The following is a 26166-nucleotide window of genomic DNA, read 5'->3' as shown; positions in this document are numbered from 1 at the left end:
GGGGGGTGGACAGATGGATGGGTAAATGGAAAATCAGGTGGATGGACGATTAAAGAGGTGGTGGAAGAATGGGATCAGCCATGTTTTGCAGTTCCCCAAATGCAAGCAGGAGGCCCCGAGCATGCGCAGTTGCAGTTCCGGTGCCCAGCAGGAGGCGGTGCTTGCCATGGGCCTGCCCTGCCCGCCATCGGACAGCAGGGCTTCTACTCTACTGCCCAGTCTGAGTGCCCCTTTTGTCCCCTGTGTCTCAGCCCTGCACTTTTAGTTTTCTTCTTTACCCAAGAAATGCTCATTGTCCTCTTTCGTGCTCTCTGCAAAGTAAGACGGTTCCATGTCCTACCTGGATATTCTTTGTAAAACCTGTGTCTCAGGATCCGCCCATCTGGAAAACAAGGAAAAACCTCTCTCAGGAGTTTGTAAGGCCAAAACTGGCTTCACAGTAACACTACGGAATTGTTTGTGTTTTTCACTCGCGTTCTTTCACGAGTGTATGATGGAACGTTCCAGAGACGACATGAAGTGTGATAGCCCCCTCCCCAGGGATGAACTGTGGCCCATAATGCCACAAGGATACCCAGGCAGGTGTGGACACTGGACACCCTCCTCAGGCCAAATACAATTTATGACCAAAAGTGATTACACGTTGCTTTTATAAACAAATTTCCTCCTGCTCAAGGCTGCGTGAGCCCCACGTTTTCTTCCTGGGAGCCTCCCGGCCAGGACAGGATGGGCCGGTCTCCCATGTCTCAGCTTCTGCATGGTCTCGAACACATTCAAAAAATGCACCAATTCCCTCCAACCCCACTCTCTGAAAAGCCACATTTCCTGCATGTGTCCACATTCACTTTCCTCTTGCAGAAAACACGAGCCCCTCAGATGTCTGTTTGCAGCTGCTGGATGGTCAGACTTGGCCGTCGGCACCCTCCAGAGCCCCTCTCGGGGGAGACTTGCATCTTAGGTCTGGGCGTGAGGTCCGCTACTTACCCTCAAATGGTCCAGAAAAACACATATGCAGATTTATACAGAATGGGGGGGTCAGGGAGAGGGGGAGAGAGAATAATAAATAAAATGTGATAATATTTTAACAACTGGTGAATCTGCGTGGAGGGTCCAAGGAACTATTCCGGCAACTTTTCGTAAGTCTGAAAGTATTTCAAATATGCAGTTAAAAAAAATAAAACTTCGATAAAAGCCTTCTTCCTTGGTCAGGCTGGGACGAGAGCGGCCACTTCTCCCCTGAGATTTTTGCTCCAAGGGAAGGTGCTAGAATTCAAGATGTTTCCAAGCCCTTGGATAATTACCAATAAATTACCAACAATTACTGCTAAGTGACAGCCCTCTGAGGTCTAGACTGGGGGGAATTCCACTTACATTCCACTTGGAAGGCTCCGGTCATTCCCATGGGAGGGGAAGCTCTCTCTCTCTCTCTCTCTCTCTCTCTCTCTCTCACACACACACACACACACAGACACACACACACAGACCACGCACGGCTCTGAAGCCGGGGGACAGGCTTGGAATTCCAGCTCTGCTCCCCATTAAACCACGTGCATTGTCTGGGCAAGACCCGAACTCACGTCCCCTCTTCCTGAGAGAGGGAGGACAGTGGCACACACCCGCTGAGGACCTACCATGCATCGGACGCTGTTCTGAGCACTTCATAGGAAGCCTCGTAACTACTCCACGAAGCGGTTACTATGGTTACCATCACCCTCTCCATTTTACAGATGAAGAGACTGAGGCTAAGAAAGGTGAGGTGAGCCGTCCAAGGCCAGCAGGAGGCAAGTGCAGGCTCGGAGCCTGTTTCTGTGGTTCTGACCTGCACGATTAAACCCAAGCAGCACGCCCCGGCCCCACCACTCCCTGCAGGCTGCAGCGACGCTCACAGACGGCGCTTACGAGGTGCTCGCCAGCAGTCGGCACCATCGGCGCCGTCATCCTTTAGGGATCTGCCCTCTGAGCTTAGCGCCATCCTTGAAGTGGGTCTTTCCTGAACTGGTTCAGACCCTCAAGACCTGGTTTGAACCTGTGTGGCTTACCCTGGTCTTTGCGTAAGGATCGGGGATGAGGAAAGGCAGGGTGGTTGGAAGCCGTTCCGATGACAGAAATGACAGTATAGTCCAAAGAACTCCTAACTCACCCCACAGCTCTCTTTGGAAAGGGCTGTCCCTTCCGCATTCCAGCAGTTTCCGACAGGCTGGCCAGCCCTCAGGGTTTCGAGTCCCCAAATGGCCCCATATCCCATCCACCTATGGTGTGTTTGGGTGTCTAGACAGAAGCAATGATGAAACAGCAGAAATTCTGTCCTGTGCTTGTGAATCACAGACATGGTCTACGCGGATTAACTCATTTACTCCTCACAGAGTCCTGCAAAGTAGCTCAATTATTATTCGCCCGTGAGGCAGGCTAGGGTGAGGTTATTTGCCACACACAGCCGTAAGGGGCCAGTGGCCATGGGAGCCCAGTTATTGGCTGGAGAACCCACCCCGTAACCCCAAACTAAGCCCTGCAAATAGCAAGTGGAATGTAGAAGAAATCATAACGATATCTATTGGGTTCATATCCTTTTATAGGCAATTTTTGAAAAGATCAGGATTCTTGAGACAGTTCTAATATCTCATGATTGTATTTGCGATGATAATGATGTTAAACAGGTAACTGATTTTATATCTATGTCTTTCTCGAAACACTGCAGAGAAATAAATTCTCAAATCAGAAAAAGAAGAGTTTTGGTAGATCATGTACCTCTAGGCATACTTTTGGCAAACGGTCTCGGTGGTTATCATTACTCTTGACAGAGGGTCTTGACCTTAGCTGTCAGGGATAAGAGATTCAGAAATGGGGACATGGGCCCTTGGGTGGGTGGTCTTAGTTTGATTGAGCTCGTCTGTGATGTGGTGAACCTAGAGCACCCTGAAGTCCCGGATTCGTGGCATGTCACACATTTCCCCTAAACCCCACGCCAAAACTCGGGTTGGAGTCTCTCCACCTTACGCCTTGCATGGGGCTCGAGAGGGTTTTAGATACCACCAGGAGTCCTTGCTCTGCTGCCCTTTCCTTTCTGGGAAAATTATGCAAACGAAAGCAATGCGATGCACTGATTTATTTATTGCCTCTGACTCCACAGAGAACACTAATTAAGTCAAACGGAATAGTCCTGGCAGAAGTCCTGGGACGTTTCTCAGGCAATGCAAATGCCGTGCAGCTTAAAACAGACACCGATGCTCCTCGGCTTACAACGGGGTTACGCCCGATAAACTCTTACTGCGTTCAAAATATCGTAAGTCAAAGATGCACTAAATACACCCAACCTCCCAACCATAGCCCGGATGTTGGCCTCACCTACCTTAAATGTGCTCAGAACACTGACGTTAGCCTAGAGTTGGGCAAAATCGTCTAACACACAGCTTATTTTCTAATGAAGTGGTGACTATCTCATGCAATCTATTGAATGCTGTACTGAAAGTGAAAGCAGAATGGTTGTGTGGGTGCTCGAAATACGCTTTCTACTGAATGCGCAGCGCCTTTGCACCGGCATCGAACAAATGCTACATCTGAGTGTGGATGGATATAAAATACCCAGCGTTTACTGACCACCTGCTAGTGACTGGCTCTGCTCTGAGGGCTTTGCACGTGTGATTTCAATCAATCCCCACATCAGCACGAAGTAGCCCCATTTTACAGAGGAGGAAACTGAGGCTCAGAAATATGAAGAAATTGACCCCAAAGTCACCCAGCCAGGAGGTGCAGAGCTGGGAGAGTCACATGCGGGTGTGGCAGGGAAAGGGTAGAGGGAAGATGGGAGCAGCTCTCGGCCAGGCTGGGCTCAGTGGCTGTCCCCTGGGGCAGGGGCCAGGAGCTGGGACTGGGGTGCCCACACTCACCTGCTGGCCGGCGCTGCTTGACACACTGCCCGCGGTTGGGGATGCCCTCAGCCATGTCACCAGGGCTCAGGATGTGGCACTCATAGCCTGAGGGACACAGCAGCGGCTCTGCCCCATCCTCGGTGGTGCTGCACGCCTCTGCTGTGGGAGGGACACACGCCGGGGTCTCAGAGGGCAGACCCTGGGAAGGGTGCAGAGAATGCGCCTTGCCCAGAGAGGCCGCCTCCCGTCTGCACCCAGATTCCGGACCGCACCCTGGGTCTCACTCAGAGGCTTGTGTGCATGCGCGCGCAAACACACACACACACAGGCAGTCCAAAGTCACATGATCCCAAATATACTCTCACATGCACGGTGACACACATACACACATGCTCACTGATACATCCTGCAACACATACACACATACCTACAGTCACACGTGCGCACACGTTTACACACACAAATCCTGACACACAAGCACACGCAGACACATACATACCTGTTCACCTACACACGCAAGTCCTGTGCACGCCCACCCAGGTATCAGTCACACACACATGTTCACACACTCTCACGACACAGTCACACTCCTTTGCACACACAGATACACACGTTTTCAGCCACGGCCACGCGAGCAGTGACGCGGCTGCCCGCACAGCTGCACACCTGGTGGTCGCAGCCACGCACACAGATGGGTGTGGAGTCACAGCACAGTGGCACACGTGCGAGTGTGCACGCTCACAGCCCGCACCTCTCTAGGCCCCGGGCCCACGTGTTCCTTTCAGCGTTTGTTCTCCTGCTCCGAGCACCCACACAGAGTCCTCACGTTAGGGGGCGGCGAGCCCCTTATCACCTGTTTAGGACTTGAAAGCCAACCCGCAGCTCCCTCCCTCTCAACTCTCCACCAGGAAGGGGCCCCTCCCGGGGAGACTCAAAACCCTGGTCCTGTTCTGGGTTTTGATTTTGGCCAAGCCCCTGACTGGCGACCCCTCTGTGTTGGGTGGAGGGGATTGAAGGGGGCCGAGTGTCTGGCTGAAGGGCCCGTGCGTGGGGGACACGCAGCCCGGTGCTGCCGGCTGAGAAGGAGGGTCGTGGCTCTGACGTGGGGTCTGGCCGCGCCCGGTACCTACCTTGCAACACCTCCTCAGGGCCGTCCAGGAGCCAGCCGTTGCCACCGAGCCACCGAGGTTTCGGCTGCACCAGCCAGTCTAGAACTAACAGAATGCATGGTCGAATGGAGGCCCTCCTCGGGCATTGAGAAATGCCTCGCACTGGGGACAGGGGAGCCCCCATTTCGTGACGGCACATGGGGCTCCCCGCGGGATAAATGACTCTGGTTCCCAGCACACCTTCGCACCCTCCTCCTGGTCATAGAACCTGTGAGTGTGGGCTGGGCACTGGCCACCAAGCTGGAGACTACCCTGCCCAGCCTCCCTTGCAGCCAGGCGTGGCCAGGTAACGGGTTCTGGCCAGGGGCCTACGAGAGGGAGTGATCGTGCAACTTCCCGTCGTGCCCGTGAATTGGCGGCTGCTTGCTCCCCTCCCAGTGTCTTCCCTTTCCTTCAGGCTGGCAGCCACTTCGACCACATGGACAAGGGCATCACTCAGACTGCAGAGCAACAAGAGTGAGGGAGCCTGGGTCCCTAGAAGGCTTTGTGGAGCAGAGTCATCTACCCGCCACAGATCACCTGTCTACCTCTGCACTATTAACCGAGAGAGAAGTGCATGCCTCTCGGCTTGGGTCTCTGTGTTTAGGGGTCTTAGCATAGCCTGTTCTCTAACCAATACATTCGCAACAGTAAGCGCCACTCACACAGTGCACTGGACGGCCTGCAAAAGGCAGGGTTTGGAAACTCAGATGCCCCAGCGGCCAGGTAGGTAACATAAACGGGAGAACGGGCGGGCTGGGCCACGGCAGGGTGGAGGGCGCTTTCTGCCTAAATGGGCCAGCTGCTGGCTGGCTCCGGGCTGCCGCTCCCAACGTTCCCAGAGCTTCTGGTGTTTGGTTTTTGTTTGTTTGTTTTTAAAAACACCAATCATCTGGTTTTTAAGTGTTGACAACAAATTAAAAGACCTTAAGCATTATGGAGATAAAACTGTTCTGGAATCACATTTGCTTGTGACCCCTGCTTTAGTCTGACTCCAAAATATGACAAAAATAAAGATTAGTAACATTTATCTTTAAAAAGATAATAGAAAAAGAACTATCTAGCACCTTCTAAAGTTGGATAATTCTAGTTGTTGGGGGAGGGGACTGGTAAAAATGCTGGTTAACTTTTCCTTTAACAGGGCACCAGCTGATCGTAATGACATGGAAGTTGGACAGCAGAGGGAGGAAGCGCCGTTCGCAATTTCCCAGACGGAGGGAGGACGTGAGGGCTCCGCAGCCTCCGTTTCCAGCCCTCTGGTTCCGCCTTCCTCTCCCATCACCTTGGACCGCATGTTAGAAAACGTTTTCAGAAAGAAAACACATTCACATTTACCATTTGCATTCTCTTTTGCATTGATCAGAGGCTTCTGAGCAGCAGGGACATGTATAAATTTTGCCACATTTTTTGGAATAGTGAACCTTGGTCAAGGCTTCCTGTCTCTCTATTTGAAGACCCCTAAAGGCCTGGTGGCCCCAGGGTCTCAGCTGTCCACGCGCTTTCTGGAACTACCTGGGATCACCTCCCATAGAAGACTCCGGGTCTGCTTTGGAGGGACCCAAACGAAAGTGGCAATGAAGTGTGGAAGGAGCTGGGAACGGGGCCTGGTGTATTCCATGTCATCTCGTGTTAGACCAGCGGTTCTCGATCTGGAGCAATTTTGTCCCCCAGGGAATATTTAGGAAAGTCTAGGGACAGTTTTGGTTGTCACGACTTGGGGTGGGGGTGGTCCTGACAAGTGGAGGCCAGGGATGCTGCTAAACATCCTACAGTGTTCCCTCCCTGCCAACTAGAATTTTCCAACCCCAAATGTTAATCGTGCCAAGGGCGTGAATATTATTATCATTATCATTACTATTACTAACTAATGGTTTGATTGCTCTTCCTGCTGGCCAGTGAGTGAATGAATGATGCAGTACTGAGTACCTTTAGTGCTGAGTACCTTTAATGTGCCCAGAGACTGTACGAGGTGCTGGGACACAGCAGTGACCAGAAGAGATAAAACTCCCTGCCCTGTGTGGCTGACCCTCGAGTGGGGAGAACAGGCAATGAACAAACAGTAAAACCCAATTTTCCAGATCACGCTATAGACAGAAATGAAGCAGGATGGAGGGGGAGGGCTGGCCGGAGGAGGGACTGTCATTTCAAGAGGAAAATCTTCCCTGAGACAGTAGCCTCTGGGCACAAAGGTCTAAAGGCAGCGAAGACGTGCGCCATATGTTATCTGCGGGGGGGATGTTCTGGGCAGGGCAGGACCCCGCACGTGGGCCCGGGTGCTGGAACAGGGGCCCCACATCCCTGCACTCAGGGCCTAAGGCAATGGACACTTCTTTATGGTCAGACAACCGGATTGAAACCGCAACTCTGTCTGCTGTGTGACTTTGGACAAGTGACTCAATTTCGCTGAGTTTCAGTGTCTTTAGCTGTACAATAGGTCTGATAATAGTCTGCCCCAAGGAGCTGTGTGAGCACAGAATGAGATGATGCATGGAAAGGCTAACAGGAATGCCACGTACTGTTGCATAGCTTGTGCACTGCGCAAAAGCACTTGGTCTAGGCAGCAAGTGAGTCTAGAACCCCTATGCCAGGTTGTATCCCAGAGGAAGGGGCACATTTTTTGATTTGTCTTTTTGTGCTCTTCCACCAGGAGAGGGCACCATTTTGTCTTTGTTAGGAAGGCTGGGTAGGAGGCAGCCTGGCCTTGAGCACTGGCCCAGTGCCTGCCCAGAGGCAATATTCATCAGTTCCAGGCTGCTTGTATGAGCACTGCAAGACTAATTATGAGCATCATTAAGTGTGCTGAGGCCCTTGTCACCACCGTGACCTCGCTCCAAAGAACAAAGCATGGCCATTCTTGCCTTCTCCAGCTCTCTCAGCCGTGGAAGGAGAGGGGGGGGACACCTTCTACGAGCCACTCTCAGTAATTAAGGCCCATGGGAGCCCGCGGCCTCCCGAGGGAAGGCGCAGTCCAAACAGGCTGCTGTCATGTAAAGGCTGAGCCCTGCACAGAACTGAGGGCGCAGAAAACCTCGCTGCCCCCCAGTCCTACTGACTTAGGGGCACATTTTCCCTGCCCAGGAAACAGCTACCTGTCCACCCCAACCCCTACCTAGTGTCCCCGACGGGCTCCCGTCTCTCCCCTTCTCTCCAAAAGGGATCCGAAACTCCTCCCTGCCAAAGATGAACCCTGAGGACTGTCTCTCCCCAGGAGGGCAGCATCGTGATTGCACGAACCCCTGCTCCTCCCGGACAGAGCACTGAGCACTGAGCATCTCCACCTGCTCCGACTCCTCCGTGAGCTGTGTGTTTTCGTGTCAGCCTGTTTTGCAGGAGAGGAGACTAAAGGAAGCGACAGCCGGCCAGGGGATTTGAACCCAGGACTTTGCTCCCCGCCCCCTACTCCCCATGCGCTGGGGTCCTCTGCCTCTCTGGGGTAGCCCCGGTCGGGATTGCTAAGCACCCAGTCCCCATGGCACATACCCACAAGGCCGGCATGTGAGTGAAGCAGGCCTGGTGGGGTCAGTGGGGAACTAGAGGACCTTGTCCATCCAGCCAATGGTGGCCCAGAGAATATGGTCCCATATTTTAAAGAAAGGCCCCAAATCTAGATTTTTTAAAGTGAGAAGTCTCACTGCACCCCCATCCTCATACCAGGTGGCATTTTCCCTGGAAGGGCATCCCCTGGGCTGGAGGCTACTCTGGGCAGTGGGGTGCCCCCCCCCCAACAGGACGCTTGCTGGAGGAGCTGCCACCCGCCCCACTCCAGGAGCGCGAGAGAGGAAGTGACCCGCGCACAGGTGGTCCCACTGTACCCCCAGCTCCTTTTCTCCCCGTTGGGCTCTCCTCCCACCCCGGGCCAGCCAGGTGGACCCCCGGTGCCCCTCCCGGGCCTACCTGGCGGGGGCGGCACGGCCTCCAGGCAGGCGTAGGCGCAGCCGTTGTAGCAGCAGCGCCGGTGGCGCGGGCACTCGGAGTCGGCCTGGCAGCGCGCGGCCTGGCAGGCGCCGGGGGGCAGCGTCCGCGGGGGCGGCGGGCAGCGGTCGGCGCGGGGCTGTCGGGGGCCGCCGGGCGCGCCCACATCCTCGGCCTGCGGGACAGGGAGGCGTCGTCAGGCTGCAGGTGTCGTCCGCCCGGTGCGCCCCGAGCTGGGCACCGCGGCCAGGACGCCCGGCCTCTCTGAGAGCGGCGGCCGCAGAGGGCGGCTCCGGGTCGGAGGCTGCTGCGTTTCTCTTTACTGCAGGCCGAGCCGGGACAGCCAAAAGCCCCACAGTAAAAGGATAAATGAATCTTGGTCTGTTTGCTGGAGAACAGTTTGTGTGTGTTATCTACTCTGTGGCAAATATACGTATGTTATGTATTTGTATACATGCATATAGATCATGTGTATATATTAATATACACATATACTTCTATGTATACACATAGTTTTTTTCTTGTTTTTTTTTTTTCAGAGACAAGGTCTCACTCTGTCCCCCAGGCTGGAGTGCAGTGGCCAGATAGCTCACTGCAGCCTCAAACTTCTGAACTCAAGTGATCCTCCTGCCTCAGCCTCCCCAGTAGCTGGGACTACAGGTGCACCTGATGCTGGACTAAATTTTTAATTTTTTTGTAGAGTTAAGGTCTGGCTATGTTGCCCAGGCTGGTCTCAAACTCCTGGCCTCAAGCGCTCCTCCTGCCTCGGCCTCCCACAGGGCCGGGATTACATAGTGAGCTGCTGTGCCTGGCCTTAGTTGTACATGTAGATTTCTTATAGCCCATATGTTTATCTAGAGTTTTGGGAACTTACAAATCATGCATGGAGGGCATAAATACATGCCACTACTTGGATAGATCTTGCAAACATAATACTGAAGGGGAAGAGCTCAAAGGGAACACACAGAGTGATTCCACATGTACGTATAGTTCACAAACAGGCAAAGCTGATGTCTGGTGTTAGAAGTCAGGCCCCGGTCACCTGTGGTAGTGACAGGCCGGTCCCTGGGGGCTGGCCCTGCTCTGTTTCTGGATCTGGTGCGGGACACGGTGTGTTTACTGTGGGAATCCATGGAGCTGGGCACTTCGGATGTGTGCGCTTTGCTATTATGTTTCAATAAAAAGTTAAAAAATAACTTAGCACTGTTAGCACTGTACCTAACATACAGGAATACGGGTGAGTGGACAGTGACATAAGCGTGTCTGGGCTGAGGTTGAGAGTGTGAGCCACCAGGCCGCCCGCCTGGGGCCCTCTGCACCAGCCCCCATCCCCACCGGTAACGCGGTGCTGCTTCTGCACTTGAAAATGGGATGTGTGATGGGCGGGTCACATGGTCACACACACGCACACACGTGCAGAGTTCGACATAGAAGGGACTCATTGGAAAAAATCACCCTGGCCTGCCCTGCCCCCTGGCCTATGCCTAACTGTTCCTTTCATCTCAAATGCTTTACCTATTTGCCCCTAAGTCCTCCCCCAACATATACGTGTTTCACAATCCTGCCTCCTTGTAGTGCCCAAGCAAATCACGTGTGTCTGCAGACTGGGACAGCACGCAGCCATTAGGACCTGACCTTAACGTGTTCACAAAAAATGAAGTAAGACTCAACGTGCTGATCACCTGGATGCGGTGGTTCATGAGAAAATCAAGGTGTGGAACAGTGTGTATGCTCTGCACCTGTCTGTGTTTTTAAAAATTTAGTTTTTGTCTATATAAAAATATATATTTGTATTGGCCTAGAACATTTTTGGAAGGGGAAGGCTACACAAGATTACACAACAAAGCATTAGGAAAGATTGCCTTGGGAGAGAAAAATTGGTTCCAAAGCGGAGAGAGATCTCTTCTCATCGTTTACTCTTTTGCACCGGTTCAATACAAATATATATTTTTACCATGTATCCATTGCTTTTCCAATTTAAAGAAGACAATTAAAATTTTTTAAACTTTATAAGTAGAAGTACTTATAAAGAATTTTAATGACTAATAAAACACTTATGATATATTTGTGTGTAAAAAAAGCAAGATATAAAATGGTATATGTAGTCTGACCTCAAATCTATCTATCCATCTGTCTATCTATCCATCTGTCTATCCATCTATGTTAAAGCAAAGGGCAAAAACAGTGACAGGGCAGGAAGGACACGCCCCCAAGTAGTAATGATGGTTAGTACTTCCTGGTAGGGTTATGTGATTTTTTAAAAACTCTTTATACTTTTTTAGTATTTTTTATTTTTTTCTACAATGAGAATAAATTTCTACACGTAGAATGATTAGCAAGAAAAAAATTAAATAAATGCACACAGCCACACAGATACCCACACGAAAGGGAAATTAAAAACACCGCCCAACTTTGTTGAAAGAACAGAGCTAACATTCTACTGTATGCCATCTAAACAAATGCACACATTTGCGTGCTGGTATGCAAACATAAAAATCAAAAGCTAGTGAATAAATCATATAAGAATATGATTTTAAAACAAGACCTGTGGCAAATACTTAGTATGAAATGCAAACCGTAGTAGCCATATGATGTTTCCAGCATATTAACAGTTTGCTGAAGTGTAAATTCTATATAATGGTGCTCTACAGAATAAAAGAATAAAATTGAAGGAGAGAAAAAAACCCTCCCCACCACCTTAAGAATGGGTTTGGTCACCCTAATTTACAGATGATATTAATACCACTGAGGCTCAAAGCTGGGAAGTGTATATCGCCCGGGGACACAGCCGGTGAGAGGCGAAGCTGGGTGTAAGTCCAGTCCTGCCTGACTCCAAAACCACACTGCCAATGTTCAACAAGGGTGCCAAGGCAATTCGCTGGGGAAATAATAGTTTTTCCAATAAGTGGTGCCAGCTGAACTGGATAGCCACAAGCAAAAGAATGAAGTTGTGCCTAAAAGGATGACGCTGGGCCTCTGCCTCATTCTATACGCAGAAAACAACTCAAAACGGACCAAAGACCTAACTGTGAATAAACCTCTTAGAAGAAAACACAGGAGTCAATCTTCAGGACCCTGGATTAGGCAATGGTTCTTAGAAATGACACCGAAAGCACAAGCAACAAAATAGCAAGTAGATCAGTAGGATTTCATCAAAATTAAAAACCAGGCTTCAAAGGACAGCATCAAAAAAAATCAAAAGACAATTCAAGGAATGGGAGAAAATATTTGTCAATTACTAAATACAATCTGCTAATGGACTTGCATATAGTACCTATAAAGAACTCTTCCAATTCAATAATAAAAAGACAAATAATCCATTAAAAGATGTACGAAGGATCTGAATAGAAGTTTTTCCAAAAAATAAATCCAAATGACCAAGAATTACATGAAAAGATGCTCAACGTTATTAGCCATCAGGGAAATGCAAATCAAAACCACAATGAGATACAATGTCACACCCACTAGGACGGCTGTAATTACAAAGACAATGCGTGTTTGCAAGGGTGTGGAGGATCGGAACTCGTGCGCTCCTGGTGGGAATGTAAAATAGAGCAGCCACGCTGGAAGAGTCTGGCAGTGCCTCCAGATATTAATTATAGAGTTCTATGATCCAGCAATTCCACCCCCAAGAGTAGAGAGAAAACATATGTCCACACAAAAGGCTGAACACAAATGTTCACAGCAGCATTACTCATAACAGCGCCAAAGCGGAAACAACTCAATGTCCATCAACTGCTAAATGAACGAGATGTGTCCCGTCCGCACAGTGGGGTGTTATTTAAGTTCTGACACAGGCTGCGATGTGGATGAACCCTGAGAACGTTACGCTAAGTGAAAGAAGCCGAAACTAAAAGGCCACATGCTGTATGATTCCATTTATGTGAAATGTCCGGAACAGGTAAATCTATTGAGACAGAAAGTGGATTAGTGGCTGCCAGGGGGCAGGGGGAGGTGACTGCTGATGGGATGGGGTTTCTTTTTAGGGTGATGAAAATGTTCTAAAACTACTTACAGTGATGGCTGCACACTTGTGAGCACAGCAAAGGCGCACACGTTCAAGGGGTGCACTGCATGGTATGTGAAGCTGTTACTAAGAAACACCACGCTGCCTCCTTCCAGAATCCCTCCCCAACCCTGACCCGCCACTGGGTGTGGCCCTCCCTCCTCCAGAGGGGTCCTGAAACTCTTCTACTTGCTGGGGATGGTGGACGGATGGGAGTCCCTTCCTCCCCGTGCCACCCTGACCCCACCCGCAGGACCTCTCCCAGTCGATACGTGTTGAGGTGGGCGGCATGGCATCGCCACGCTGGGGTGTGTGCCGGGAGCAGCCCAAGGAAGACACTTCGATAGGAGAAGATGCTAAAGCCGAGCCCCAAGGAGCCGTCGAGAGGAGAGAAGTCTCTGTGCAGAGTGAGGACACAGTGTCCGAGCTCCGGCTCAATCTAGACTTGAACACGCAGAACTACACAAAGCTGCAGACGCAGTGTGGACGCCATCACCTCCAGGCCGCGCCCTCTGCCCGAATGTACGTTCCTCCAGGTCTGCAGGCGAACGCCTCTCTGGACTCAGATCAACCCTCGCTTCTGGGATGTGCTTCCTTAACCCCGGCCCTTCCAGGCCAGGATTGGAGCCCACACCCTGTCCCCACTCCATGTCCCATAACCCCAACCGTCCTAGCTCTTGTCACCCTAGATCAAAGTTGTCTGTATAAACCTCTCATCCCATGGAAGGGGTGGGCAGCCCCCGAGTGAGGGCACAGAGTCTTCCGTATCTCTCTGCACCCTCGTGTGGCTGCCTGAGTAACGGTCCCCAAAGATACCAGCTCCCACGCCCCGGAATCTGTAAATGTGAAAGAAAAAAAGCGTCTTAGCAGGTGTGGTTAAGTTAAAGATCTTGACACGGGGAGATTATCCTGGATTAGCCAGGTGGGCGATAAATCCAGTCACAAGTGTCTGGGGAAGGTGGGGCAGAGGGAGATCACGGGCGCGCGCATACACACACACACACACACACACACACACACACGCGCGCGCGCGCGCACACGCACAGAAGGCCACGTGGAGAGGGAGGCAGAGCTGGGAGTGACGCGCCCACAAGCCACGCAATGGCAAAGATCACCAGCAGCCCCCGGAGCTGGGAGAGACGAGGAAGGTCCCCCTGGACCCCCCAGAGGAGGGCAGCTCTGCTGACGCCCGGATCTTAGTCCAGTGACACTGATGCCGAACTTCGGGCCCCCAGAACTGTGAGAAAATTTATTTCTGTTGGGTTAAGCTCCCCAGTTTGTGGTCACTTGTTACGGCAGCCCCGGGAAACTTGGTATCCGGCACTCTAAGTGCCTGTGAAAGAATGCCAGCCTGGGCCCGTGGCGCCACCGCCACCTCCCGGCCTCACTGCCTGCACGCTCCGTCCACTCTCCAAACTGCGGCCCCAAAGCGCTTTTGAAAGGCACCCATGGATCCGGTCACTTCTGTGCTCCAAGCCCTCAGTGGCTCCCCAGCACCCGTGCGACAGCGTCCCAGCTCCCCTGCTTGACCTCTCAGGCCCGTGCCAACCCCAGCCTCATCTCTCATTGCCCCGCCCTCCTCACCCGTGCACCGCACCCTGCCCTTCCTCCTCCTCGCACCCTCCAAGCGCCTTCCTCCCCTCAAACCCCTTCCTCCAGCGCTTGTGGCGCCAGCGTGGCAGCGTGCAACCCACAGGCCCTGCAGCTGGTGTGCTGGGTTCAAATCCCCGCTCCCGGGGTTTAAGTTCAGCTCTGCCACTCACGTGCTGCGTGGCCCTGGGCAAGCTGTGGTTTCTCTGTGCGGCGACGACGCTTGCACCTCGCTCCTGGGGCTCTAGTGGGGACTGAATGTGTTAGGACATGCACAGCACCCAGGACAGTGTGTGGCACAGTGTCACCGATTGTTATTTGCACATGCTGTTCCTCTGTCTGGAAGACTCTTCCCAGCCCCTCACCCGGCCAAATCCTCCTGTAGTCCTCAGTTTAAACAGCCTTCCTAAGGCGGCCTTGCCCGGACTAGTTGGTGGTGTGGGGTGTTTCTGGCAGAGCTCTCCTGCATTTTTAGCTGTCCCCTCACTACATACACACAGAGGGCAGAGGCGTGTCATTACATGGCCTGGCATGGCGGGCACCCAGTAAGTGACTGAGTCCTTCCTGTATGGCGGTCGCTGTAGCTGCAAACTCCAGGCACTGCTGCCAATGTCCGGTAGGGGGCGTCGGGTCACCGGGAACAGACCCTGATGGGCGCCCCGAGAATTGCTGGCGTCACCCAGACCCCAGACCGGGGCATTCAGCTGCCTCCCAGGGAGCCTCAGGGCCTGAGACGGGGGCACAGGGTAGGAGCAGAAAGCAGCAATGGCCAAGCGGGGAGGCAGAAGGCCGGCGGGGGGGCGGTGTCTCCTTGTCCCCATGCCTACTTCACCCAGAGAATCACCTTCCTCTCTTCTACGTATTGGTCATTAAATTTGTGAAAAGTAAAAACGAACACTAAGCCAACATTTGGTAGGTAAAGGAACGAATTCTTAAGGAGGCTGGTGGTTTTCCCCAAAGGGGAGACCAGAGCATGGGTCAGTCTTTGTGTCACCCCCTCTCCGCCAGACCTCCCTCATTTCTGTACCGTCACCAATAATTTCCAAGCTGCGAGCAGGGGGCAAAATCCCACGCCACTAGTTCTCAGTTCATTTGCTCCAGAATTAACTAAATTGGGCCCGTGTTGGGGCCCTGCCATTGTCAATCCTAATCTAAGGCGACAGCCACCCCAGCCACCCTGGGAGGGTGATCAAGAATGCACCGCGCCTCGTCTGAAGGGGACGGTGTATTTTTCCGCCTCGCCTGTTTTTACGCCAAGCCTCATTTGTGAAATTTAATGGAACCTGCAGATCAGAAGCAAAACACTTCTCACCCACCTCCAGCGCCGCCCCATCCGGTGACTTCCTTAATGGCAGCCCCAGAAGGGAGGGGGTGCAGGGAGACCAAGTCTAGATGTGCCCCTGTTCTCCGGGGAAAACTCAAGTGTCATTTCTCAGAATTTGGAGAGAACAAAGAGATAAGCGCCTTAGAAGTCAAATCTCCCGAGTTATTGACCGCGTGGCCGAAACAACAGATGGTCGTGGGTGATAAAGAAGTGATTTCACCTAGGGGCCCAGATTAAAGGATTAAATGTTTTGAAAAATATTTCATGTCACGCAAGGTGACGTGCGAGGCGGGTTCTAAACAAAGGATGTTTCCGGAGCTCTGAGAAAGAGCCGACTGTTACTCAAAGGAATAAATAGATCACACTCCAATTTCTTCCTGGCCCCCACGGGTTAAGGGGGAGCCAAAGTCCTCTGCCCAGAGGTCAGACCAGAACTGGCCCCTGACCTGTCCACTCCTCTGACCTCTCTCTGTCCACCCACCATCCCCCACCCGCTCACTTTGGCAGCTGCCCAGTCCCACCCCAAGGCCTTGGCACTGGCTGCTCCCTACCCACCCACCGACCTAAGGTCTCTGCCTGGCTCCGATGTCCCCTTCCTCTGGGTCTCTAATCACATGAGCCCTCCCAAGCCCCCCTTCCTGCCTTATGGAGCTTCGAACCCCCAAGGCCCTTGGGTGTAGTGTGCATTTACACACTTATTGGTTTGCTGTTTTTCTCCCCCTACTCGTGTCCTCCTAGGGGCAGGGACTTGGTTTTGTTCTCACCTGTGTCCCTGGCTCCTAGAACAGTGCCTGGAACATAGCAGGTGCTCAACAAATATTCTTTGTCGTTGAATGAAAGCTGTGACGATGACAATGATGAAGATGACGACGGCGGTGATGGGCAACACTTGCTGGCATTTTGCAGGGCACCCTTCCAAGTGCTCAGCACGCAGTCACGGATTGATCTTCACATCGGCGTGTGCAGCTGGCTGCAGACCAAGAGGCCTTCCTGGACCTGGGGATGCCCCTTCGTATCTGTATAGTGCTGCACTGTTTACGAGCATCGTCGCCCTCCTATGATGGCTGAATTTGGGCATGAGTCCAGTGGGGATAGGTCTTATTAGCATCCTAATCAGAGGAGGAGTGATGCATCCAAAACCTAAATCTGGAATCAGCCATCCTTGATTCCCGAAGACTTGCTAGGACTCCATGTTCCTCTTGCCTTGGCGCCTTCCACACTCTTCCCTGCTCTGGGAACTCTTCCCCTACTCTGTGCCCAGCTAAGGCCTCCTCGACCTTTGGGGCAAGAACTTACAGTTGGGTTCCGGAATCAGACAAGTCTGGTTTGAACCTGTAGCTGTGTGATTACGCAGGAAAACCACTAACTTATCTGAGCCTCTGTTTTCCTCATCTGCAAAATGGACACAAAAGTAGCCCCTGCTGCAGATATCGGTGGTGCTGATCAGACGAGATTGCACCTGCGTGGCACTGAGCTCAGCACTGGCAATGCCGATCCACAGTGTGTCCCACTATTGTGGCTTTTATCATTTTTGACTCAATGGATGCAGAAGCCTCTCATCCCATAGCCAGGATCTATCACATTCTGTCAGCTCCCGGCAGCTTCCCTCGTCATCTGTCCCCGACGTCCTGTATTTCTCCCTGCGTCCCTCTCGGTCCCCTCACTGACGATCACTGAGCACCACCAACTCCACAGCTTTCGGCTGCAGCCTCAGGTGGATGCGAGAGAAACGCACGAGCTTGTCCCTGCCCCCAAGGAGCTCCGGTCCAGCTGGGGGCTGAAGATACACACGGGAGAAACCCCCCCAGCAGCAATGAAACGCGGGATTTGATAACCTCATCGTTGCTGGATCAGACCAGGGCCACCAACTCCAGAGTTCCTAAGAGCAAGGGGGACGTGCGGACACAGCCACGCCCGGAATGTGCAGAGCTCTGCTCTCTGGGAATCACCTGAAGTAGCCTCCAGCTCTCCTGGGTAGGTACTGTTGCTGTCCCTCTCGCATAAGTGAGGAAACTGAGGCAGTGCCAGGCTTAGAACCCACGCTGTCTGCTTCATGGTAATGGTAAGGGAGGCAGCATTTATTAAGCTCTCACTGTGTGCCAGTGCCGTGCTGGGTCCTCATATATTGAATCTCCAGTATAATCCTCTGTGGCCGCTGCTATACTAGTAACCCACTTTACTGATGAGGAAACTGAGGCACAGAAACGTTAAAGACATTTGCCCAAGCTCATGCAGCTCTCAGGCAGCAGAGGCAGGATTCAAACACGGTCCGTCCAACTCCTCGAACGTGTTCCTGCCCCAGGAGCCTGGGCCTGGGAGGGGCTTTTGAACCTTGCCAGTGAACTTCCTCCTGTCCCCGCAGTCCGGGGTCCCCTCCCTCTCACAGACCCCTGCCCCCGCCCCCCTGTGGATCAGCCCCAGCTCAGGGCAGAGTCATATTGCAGCCCCCCAGGTACACATTCTAGAAAAAGCTCTCCCTGGCCCCGGCCCTGCAGTCGCAGCCAGCGCCCCCCTCCCAGCTCACGGTGCCCCTCAGCTGAAAATAAGAATGGCACGTTAAGTCCCTATGAGAAATGAGGCCGCTCGCCCCAGACTGACAGCATCCTTCATGAAAATCACAGAGCAACCCATGATTTCCACCTTTAATTTTCATTCCTGCCGAGGGATCGTATAGTAAGTATATTTCAGAATAACTACCAAACATAAATTCACGGTACGATTCGGGCAAGAACTTTCCAGTTTTGCACGACTTACTCAGACAAAAAAGATTCCCTTAAGGTTTCCAGCCTGGAGGCTACGTTTTCACTTCTCAGGGAGGGAGTTTCGGAGGTCTCCATAGCCGTGCACAGACGTGCAAGGCCACTCAGCTGCCGATACCCTCAGGAAGCAGGTTAAGCCGGTCCTGGGTTCCTTCAGTGGGAAGCCCACTTCAGCAGGTCCCAGTCCGGATTCGACCAAAGAAAACAACCCGCATGTCCTACCAAAGGAGGCTGGATAAATAAATAACAGAATCCGCACCTTGGAACATCACACAGGCCTCTGAAAAGAGGGTACGGACCTACTGTATCAACATACCATACGTGATTAAGTGAAAATGCGAGCTACGAAACAGCGTGTAAGTAAGCCAGACACAAATACCACACATCATATGTTCCATTTATAGGACGTGTCCAGAAGACGCAAATCCATAGCGACAGAAAGCAGACCCATGGCTGCCGAGGGCCGGAGGGAGGAGGGAGCGGGCAGTGACAGCCAGTGGGGCTGGGGTTTCCTTTAGGGGTGGTGGGAATGTTCTGGAACTAGACAGTTACGATGGTTGCACAACTCTGTGAATATGCGGAAAACCACTGAGCCGCACACTTTAAAAGGATGAATTTTACGTCATGGGACTTTCATCTCAATAAAAGGAATTTTAAACAGTATGAATAAAATACCGCTAAGAAAAAAATGTGTTCTGTGTTTAACTGCTTCATGAGACAGTCTAGACACACACTCCCCCACCAAAATGTTAACAGAGCTTACATGTTGGAGGAAGAATTTAGATCATTTTTACGTATTTATAACTTTATGTATTGTCTGAATTTTTTTTTTTACAGCAAACAAACTATTTTAATAATCAGGAGAAAAATTGTTGAAACCGTTTCCATTTAGGGAAAAAGAATCCAATCTCCAAAGCTGCCCCCAAATTACCCACACCCTACCCCCTTCATCCTGCGTGCAAGAGCTTTACCCTTCTTTGGAATGTTCTAGTGACTTAAGGGCCAGACCAATAAAAATGCACCCCGGGACTGGTTTGCTTGGTGGAGGAAGAAAGCCAACTTTCCTCTAAGCATTACTTGCTCTTCCTCTGGAATTTGGACGTCAAAGATCTAAAAATATGTCTCTCCCTGGAACAGAGGGCGTGGGGGTCAGCGTGAGTCGACGAGTGCCGTTTCCTGGTGCCCGGGGCCGGCGCTGTGCTCCGGGGGCAGAATTCGGTGCGAGGTTAATGAGCCTTCCTCAAGGGACACGCAGGAAACCGGAGTCTCACAGGACTGCGGCCTCCGCCAGCCCCCTCAGTCAATGCCCTCGTCCATGGGTGCACCTGCGGGTCCTCGGAATCTTCCATTCCTTCTGTTCTGTGCCGGAAGGTTTCAGCATAATTTATTCATTCATTGAATGGTAAATGCATCATTCCCAGGCCTGCCGAGTTTCAGGAGCTGGGGTGGATACAGGGACTGTCGGTGGAACAAGAAGACATTGTCCCTGTCCTCACATGCCTCAGTTCCGGGACCAGTGACAGATGCGGCACAAAACGTCACACGGATAAAGTGAATTAATTGCTTTTTTGGGGGGGGTCATCTGCAAAAGTAGTTAGTGAGAAAGTCAGCCAATCATACCAGTACTAATAATAACGCAGGAAAAGTCAGGACGTCACGAAAGCCCTTAAGGGAGATCTGAATGGGGCGCCCTCCAAGGAGGTCAGCGCGAAGCCGAGATGACACATGACCTGGAGTTGCGCTCTGAGCGGGAATTTGCTGAGTCCGCCACTCTGGGGACACAGAGGGGCACGTCACTCACTCCCCTAGCTTGCAGGGACGCCATGTGCCGTCCCAGAGTTCCCAAGAGGGACCTCAGGTTCCCGACGCTTTTAAAAAAATTATTGTGATAAAATATATACAACATACAATCTTCCATTTTAATATTTTAAGTGCGCAATTCAGTGGCAGTAATTAGATCCGCAGTGCGGCGCAACTGTCACCACCATCTCCTTCCGAAGCTTTTACACCGCCCCAGGCAGAAACTGTTCTCCTCGAGCAGCGGCTCCCCACCCCCGCCCCCCGGCCCGGCAGCCTCGCGTGTGCTTCCCGTCTTCGTGGACGTGCCTGTTCTGGACATTTCATACAAAGAGCATCACACGCCATGTGGCCTTTGTGACAGCCTTCCTTCGCTGAGCACCGTGTCTCTGAGGTCTCTCTATGTTGCAGTGCGTGTCGCAGCTTCACCCCCTTTCTGGCTGAATGATATTCCGGGTGGACAGACCATGCTTCGCTGACGTGCGCCTCAGCCGTCTCGGGGCCGCCACTCGCGGCAGTAGACAGTGAGCAGTGCTGCTGTGAGCACCCAGCACCCGGGTGGACCCAGGGCCTTGCTGGGAGCCGTGAGCACTCCAGAGCCCGTAGAGCACCCCCTGACCCCCAAGATGGAGGCACCTTAGTGGTCCTGATGACAGAGCCCAGCAGGGCTGTGATCACACATCTTTCAAGGAGCCCCCAGGACTCTGGGGATATAGTGATGGCCTCACCCGTCCCTGGCCAGAAGGACAGGGGGCAGTCACTCTCTGCTGTGGCCTCAATTTCCCTATCTGTGAAACGTCTGCCAGTCAGAGTTGCCGGCTGTAAGCAACAGAAGTGACGACCTTCATTTGCAGAAACACGCGCACAAGTTCCTAGGGCTGCTGCAACAAGTGCCACCAGTGGGTGGTTTGAAACGACAGAGACGTTCACAGTTCTGGAAGCCGGAAGTCTGAGATCAAGGTGTTGGCAGGGTTGGTTCTTTTTCTGGAGGCTCTAAGGGGAAAATCATGCCTCTCCCAGCTCGTGGTCGTTGCTGGTGATGCTTGGTGTCCTTGGCTTGCAGACGCATCCCTCCAGTCTCTGCCTCTGCTGCACCAGGCCTTCTCTCTGTGTGTCTCGTCTCCTCACTCACAAGGTCGCCGATCACACTGGATTAAGGACCCACCCCACTCCAGCATGACCTCATCTTAATTTAACTAATTATACCTGTAATGAACCTATTTCCGAATAAGGTCACATTCAGAGGTACCAGATGTTAGGACTCGGACATCTCTCTTCTGGGGACGTAATTCAACCCACGACAGAGAGTTAAGACTAGATTTCAGTAGAGACAGTCCATTTGGGAGGGGACCCCCAAGCTCCCGTGGCGGTGGGGAAGTGCGACAAGAAAGGGGTCAGTTCTGGGGGTGCTGATGCGCAGGTGACTGCCAGGGCGCCGTAGCTCAGACCCCGGGGACCTCGGGGAAAGTGCAGAGCATGCTTCACACGTGTGCGGCTCCCGCTCCATCTGCTCCCACAGGAGCTACCTCCTTCCGCCGGCAGGAGCAGGTGCTTGCAGCGAGAGGGTGAAGGTGTGGGACCTCGGGAAACGTGAGAGCAGAGCTCCAGGCCACCCGCCTCTCCCACTCTTGCTGTCTCAGCAAAAAGTAAAAGCTCATGTTGGAAGGCTCTCAAGAGCTCACAGAAACAATGGGGGTAAGGAGAACTGGTTGGGGAAACTGAGGAACGTTGAGCTATGGGCCGCTGCTGGCTCCTACAGGGCCTTAGTGCTCACTGCCATCAGGGGCACCTCCAGACGGAGCAGTTGCAAAGGGGCACTCCCTCTGCAGGGTGCACAGAGGCCCCCCTCTGCTCCTGGCTGCTGCAGCCCCTCACGGCCTCCTGGGCAGGGCAGGCACCTCTGGGCAGGGTGCACACTGAACGACCGTTTCCAGCTGCTCCGGATGGGCCCTTAGGGCAACAGCCCCACAGCCGCAAGGACAGCAGGGACTGTCCACGGCTGCTCAGTACCCAGGCGGGCGTGGTGGCTGCAATGGGTCCCACCTGGTGGATTTGTCACGAGGACCCCAAGAGCTAATGCGTGGTAAATGCTTGGCTTGACGCAGAGTAAGTGCTCAGCGAAGAATTATCCTTATGAGTTTCATCGAATGCCAGAAAAAAGCAGAAAACCACCGGCTCCACAGAACTGACTCCCAGCTCCCCAGAAATGTTTTAGGACTATTTACAAACACTCTGTTTCTGTTTTGTTGGCCTCATAAATATTTAGTTCCAGTATTTTTTAAAATATACATATAGGGAATGAAGTTCTGTGCCCGGCACGGACCTCTGCGGTCTTTTCACTGGACCCTGCAGAGCAGGCACTGCTGAGCCCCGCGCTGCAGACGAGGAAACTGAGGCTCAGAGAGGAGAAGGAATTCACTGAGGGTCACCGAGCTGGAGGACAGCACACTTGGGACTTCTCATTAGAAGCCTCTCATAGGGCGTCCCGCGGGAACACAAAGCCGGCGTGCTCTCTCTGGCACTGCCTGCGTGCTTGGACGGTGGAACACAAACAGCGCTCAGGAAATTAACCAGCCCCCCGCCGACCGAGAGACGCATCCCCTAAACAACAGTCACTGCCGAGGGATGGGATTTGGGGAAGGTGGGACCGGAGCAGCCTGGGGCAGGATGCAGGCGGCCAGGGCCGCTCCGGGGAAAGTCACCAGCTCTCCCTGTGTAGCCCTGGCCAGTTTCCAAGGTGCAAACACTCCCGCTGTGACTGATTTCAGCCTAGCAACGTGAAGCTGCTGAAGGAGGCGTCGGAAGATGCTCACAGATACAACAGACAGGCAAAACCTCAAGAGCAGAGAGAATAGCAAAATGCAGCAAAGTAATTGAGAGTGATGCATTTCCAATAAGGAGTGTTTCCTCCCTTTCTTTTTAATATAAATGATTTAATCTGGAATCATGGCTGTGTTTAACAAAATCGGACGTCTTTTCTCCTCCTAATTCCTAATCCTTCTCCCAGCTCTGGGCACCTCCACCAGGAAGCCTTCAGTGACTACACCATGTGAGCTCTCCCTTCTCCAAACACCTACCATCATTTCACTCTACTACTCTTTCCACCGCCTCATGGCCTCCTGTCTCTTCCCATAAGCACTTGCCCGACCTGGAGAGCATGAGTCCTAGATCAGCCTGAATACAGTTTCAGCCACAGCACCATACCTGGGGTCATTAAACATCCCCTTCTCCCTCATCTCCATCTGGCAAACTCCTATTCATCCTTCGAAGCCCTAGGTCCAATGTCTCCGACCCCAAAAAGCCTCTCTGATGCTCCTGGAGCAGAGCTGCTCCTGCATTCATCTGTGCTGCCACTGCGTTTGCTCACAGTTCGCCCACAAGCAGGTACTGGAGGCTGACTTAATGGCAGGCACCCCGAACACTGCCCTAAGTGAAACAGAATCCAGCCCTACCCCGAAGAACCTACATTCCACCCTGGGAGGCAAGCGCCAACCAATTTCCCGATTGTGTGATTAACAGCCACCAAGCTGCATTGATCATTTGCTAGGTGCTAAGCACTTTATGCGTCTTGAGTCCTTTAAACCCCATGCAGATGATGAGAGCGCTGCATTCTCGAACCCTGTATGTCCAGATATCCTGGCTCACTCCGTCCCTGTGGATCTGTGCTCCCTGGGGGCTCGGGGAGGACCTAAAATTACACCCTATCCCCTTTCTCTCTCCTGGTCCCCTTCCTGTTTTCTTTCTCTCCTTGGCACTCGAGGACTGAACATGCTTGTGTCTTCCTTTGATCTCTTCTTTACTCTCTGCTGCCAGCTGTCCCTCCAGTCCCCCAGGCAGAGATCCGATGTCTGCATCCCCACAGCCTAGGACAGCACCTGCTAAGCAGTGGCGATCCAAAACACATTTGTTCAATGGAATACATCACTCTGGCTTTTGCAGATAAGATTGCTGGTGCTCAGAGATGTCAAACAATTTGCCTGAAGCCACACAGCTGGTGAGTAGCAGAGCCTGGATTCAAACCCAGACACCTGGCTCCAGGGCACGTGCTTCTCACCACGCGCTATGCCTCGCCTTCCCTTTGCTCTGCCACCGCTTGTCACTAGACTGCCTCTGCCACTCCGCAACCACCCTCAAGGGCAGGAGCTGGTGTCTCCTTCACCTTGCACCCGCAGGACCCCACATGGCACCTTCCCCATAGCCATTTTCGCTAAATGTTTGCTGAATGAATAAATAACTGCATGCATGTATAACTATATTTCATAAACATTTAGCTATTGATGGTGGAGATTTAAACACAAGTTTCAGTCCTTGGACTCTTAAATAAGGTGCTGTCCTCAGGAGGAAGTGTACTTTGGCAGCAAGGCAGAAGCAAGGCACGGCTGTCCCTCTGTGCTCACGGGCAGGAGCCTCCGAGGTCAGTGAGTCCCGCCTGCCCACCCCAGGGCTCTGACACGCCCGGACAAAGACGCCTACCCAGCCACGTTCCGGGGAACACCTCCAGGAGGGCGCAGTGCCTGGGGCTGGCTTCCCTCTGCGAGGCTGCCCTCGCCCACGGAGCTGCCCCGGCCTCCCCACCCGGGCACTTACGCGGGATTTCTCGGCCAGCCTCGCGGGCAGTGCCCGTTTCCAGACATTCTTGGCAGAAGTGGCTTCGAGGAGAAGTAGCAGGAAGCTCAGAGCCCAGATGACCTTGCTTCCGCGGCTGCCCATCCCGAGGCTGGTGAAGGGCATTTCCTCCCTGGGGAGCGACCTTGCAGACGCTTGAGCTGGCTGCATGGGGCGGGGACGTGTGAGCAGAAGTGCGCGCGGTCTGCCGGGCTTTCTTAGTTCCACTCAGCCGGGTCCCTCGGATCATGTGTCTGCCCCAGCACATGCCCCCTCCTCGGTGGTGGCCGGCCTGCCAGGTTATTTTTAGCTTGCCCTATAACATCTGGCCCCAGAGACTTCCACCAGGGAGGCGGCGGCCCAGCCAGCGCCGCAGGAGGAGGGGGCACTCGGCTTGCTTGGAGACGTGGCCGGGAGTGGCCCTGTCTGTCCCTCTCCTAACGAGCACTTCCTCGCAGGCTGGGTCCCCTCCCGAGGAGGAGTGCGGCTGGGCTGGGGTAGGCGCACGGGGAGCCGCAGGCTGGGTGGGGGCTCCGCTGCTCCGCGACCAAGTTTTGAGCGGGGCCAACAGACTGCTCATAAAAGCCTCTTTGGAAGATGTTGCTAGAAGGGACCGGAGGAGCACGCAGCTGCGGGGAGACGACTCCCAGCCCCGCGCCCTGGTTTCCTCCTCTGACATGGGACAGTTCTTACAGCGTGTGCTTCTCGTGAGATTCGAATGGAACTGTGCACGTGAAGGTTTCACATGCGTCGTAATTGTGCTGGAAATGTCAGCGCGTGCGTGTGTTTCATACAGGACTGAACCATCCACAAATTTTATATCCCCTTCCTGTTCCCCGCACCCCCAGACAGGTGCTGTTTGGACACCCATTTCATGGATGAAAGCGGAGTGGAGGCTGGAACCCAAGTCCGTCTGACCTCTGGGTCCCACCCCCCAGTGAAGCATGAGGGACCCAAGCTCTAGGCATCCACGTACCTGGGCTGCGGCCCAGCTCAGCCTGCGTGAGACGCTGCAAAGCCCTGCTCACCGGGACTCAGTCTCTCACCTGTGAAATGGGCGAGTGAAAGCACCTTCCCCTAAGGTCCACGTGGGGCAATGGGAGATGGGGCCGGCCGTGCCCAGCGCTCGCACGGAGTGAGCGCTCGACAGAGGCCGGTT

General features: G+C 53.1%; 1 protein-coding gene across 1 annotated transcript in view; it reads right to left on the bottom strand.

The window, feature by feature from the left end:
- WFDC1 (WAP four-disulfide core domain 1) overlaps window positions 1–25394 on the bottom strand; it is a 28324-nt gene extending 2930 nt beyond the window's left edge. The window contains exons 1-5 of the mRNA XM_012648192.1: window positions 24990–25394; window positions 8909–9101; window positions 4997–5080; window positions 3885–4025; window positions 341–382 (exon numbers count right to left, since the gene is read on the bottom strand). Of these exons, the coding sequence (XP_012503646.1) occupies window positions 341–382; window positions 3885–4025; window positions 4997–5080; window positions 8909–9101; window positions 24990–25178 (649 nt within the window). The 5' untranslated portion in view covers window positions 25179–25394. The remainder of the gene's footprint in view (window positions 1–340; window positions 383–3884; window positions 4026–4996; window positions 5081–8908; window positions 9102–24989) is intronic.
- Between the last annotated feature and the right edge of the window lie 772 nt (window positions 25395–26166).

Source organism: Propithecus coquereli, unplaced genomic scaffold, assembly GCF_000956105.1.
Source record: "Propithecus coquereli isolate 6110/MARCELLA unplaced genomic scaffold, Pcoq_1.0 Scaffold280, whole genome shotgun sequence".
NCBI lineage: Eukaryota > Metazoa > Chordata > Mammalia > Primates > Indriidae > Propithecus > Propithecus coquereli.
The sequence above is the reverse complement of the archived record's forward strand: the minus strand, read 5'-3'. Positions and strand labels throughout refer to the sequence as shown.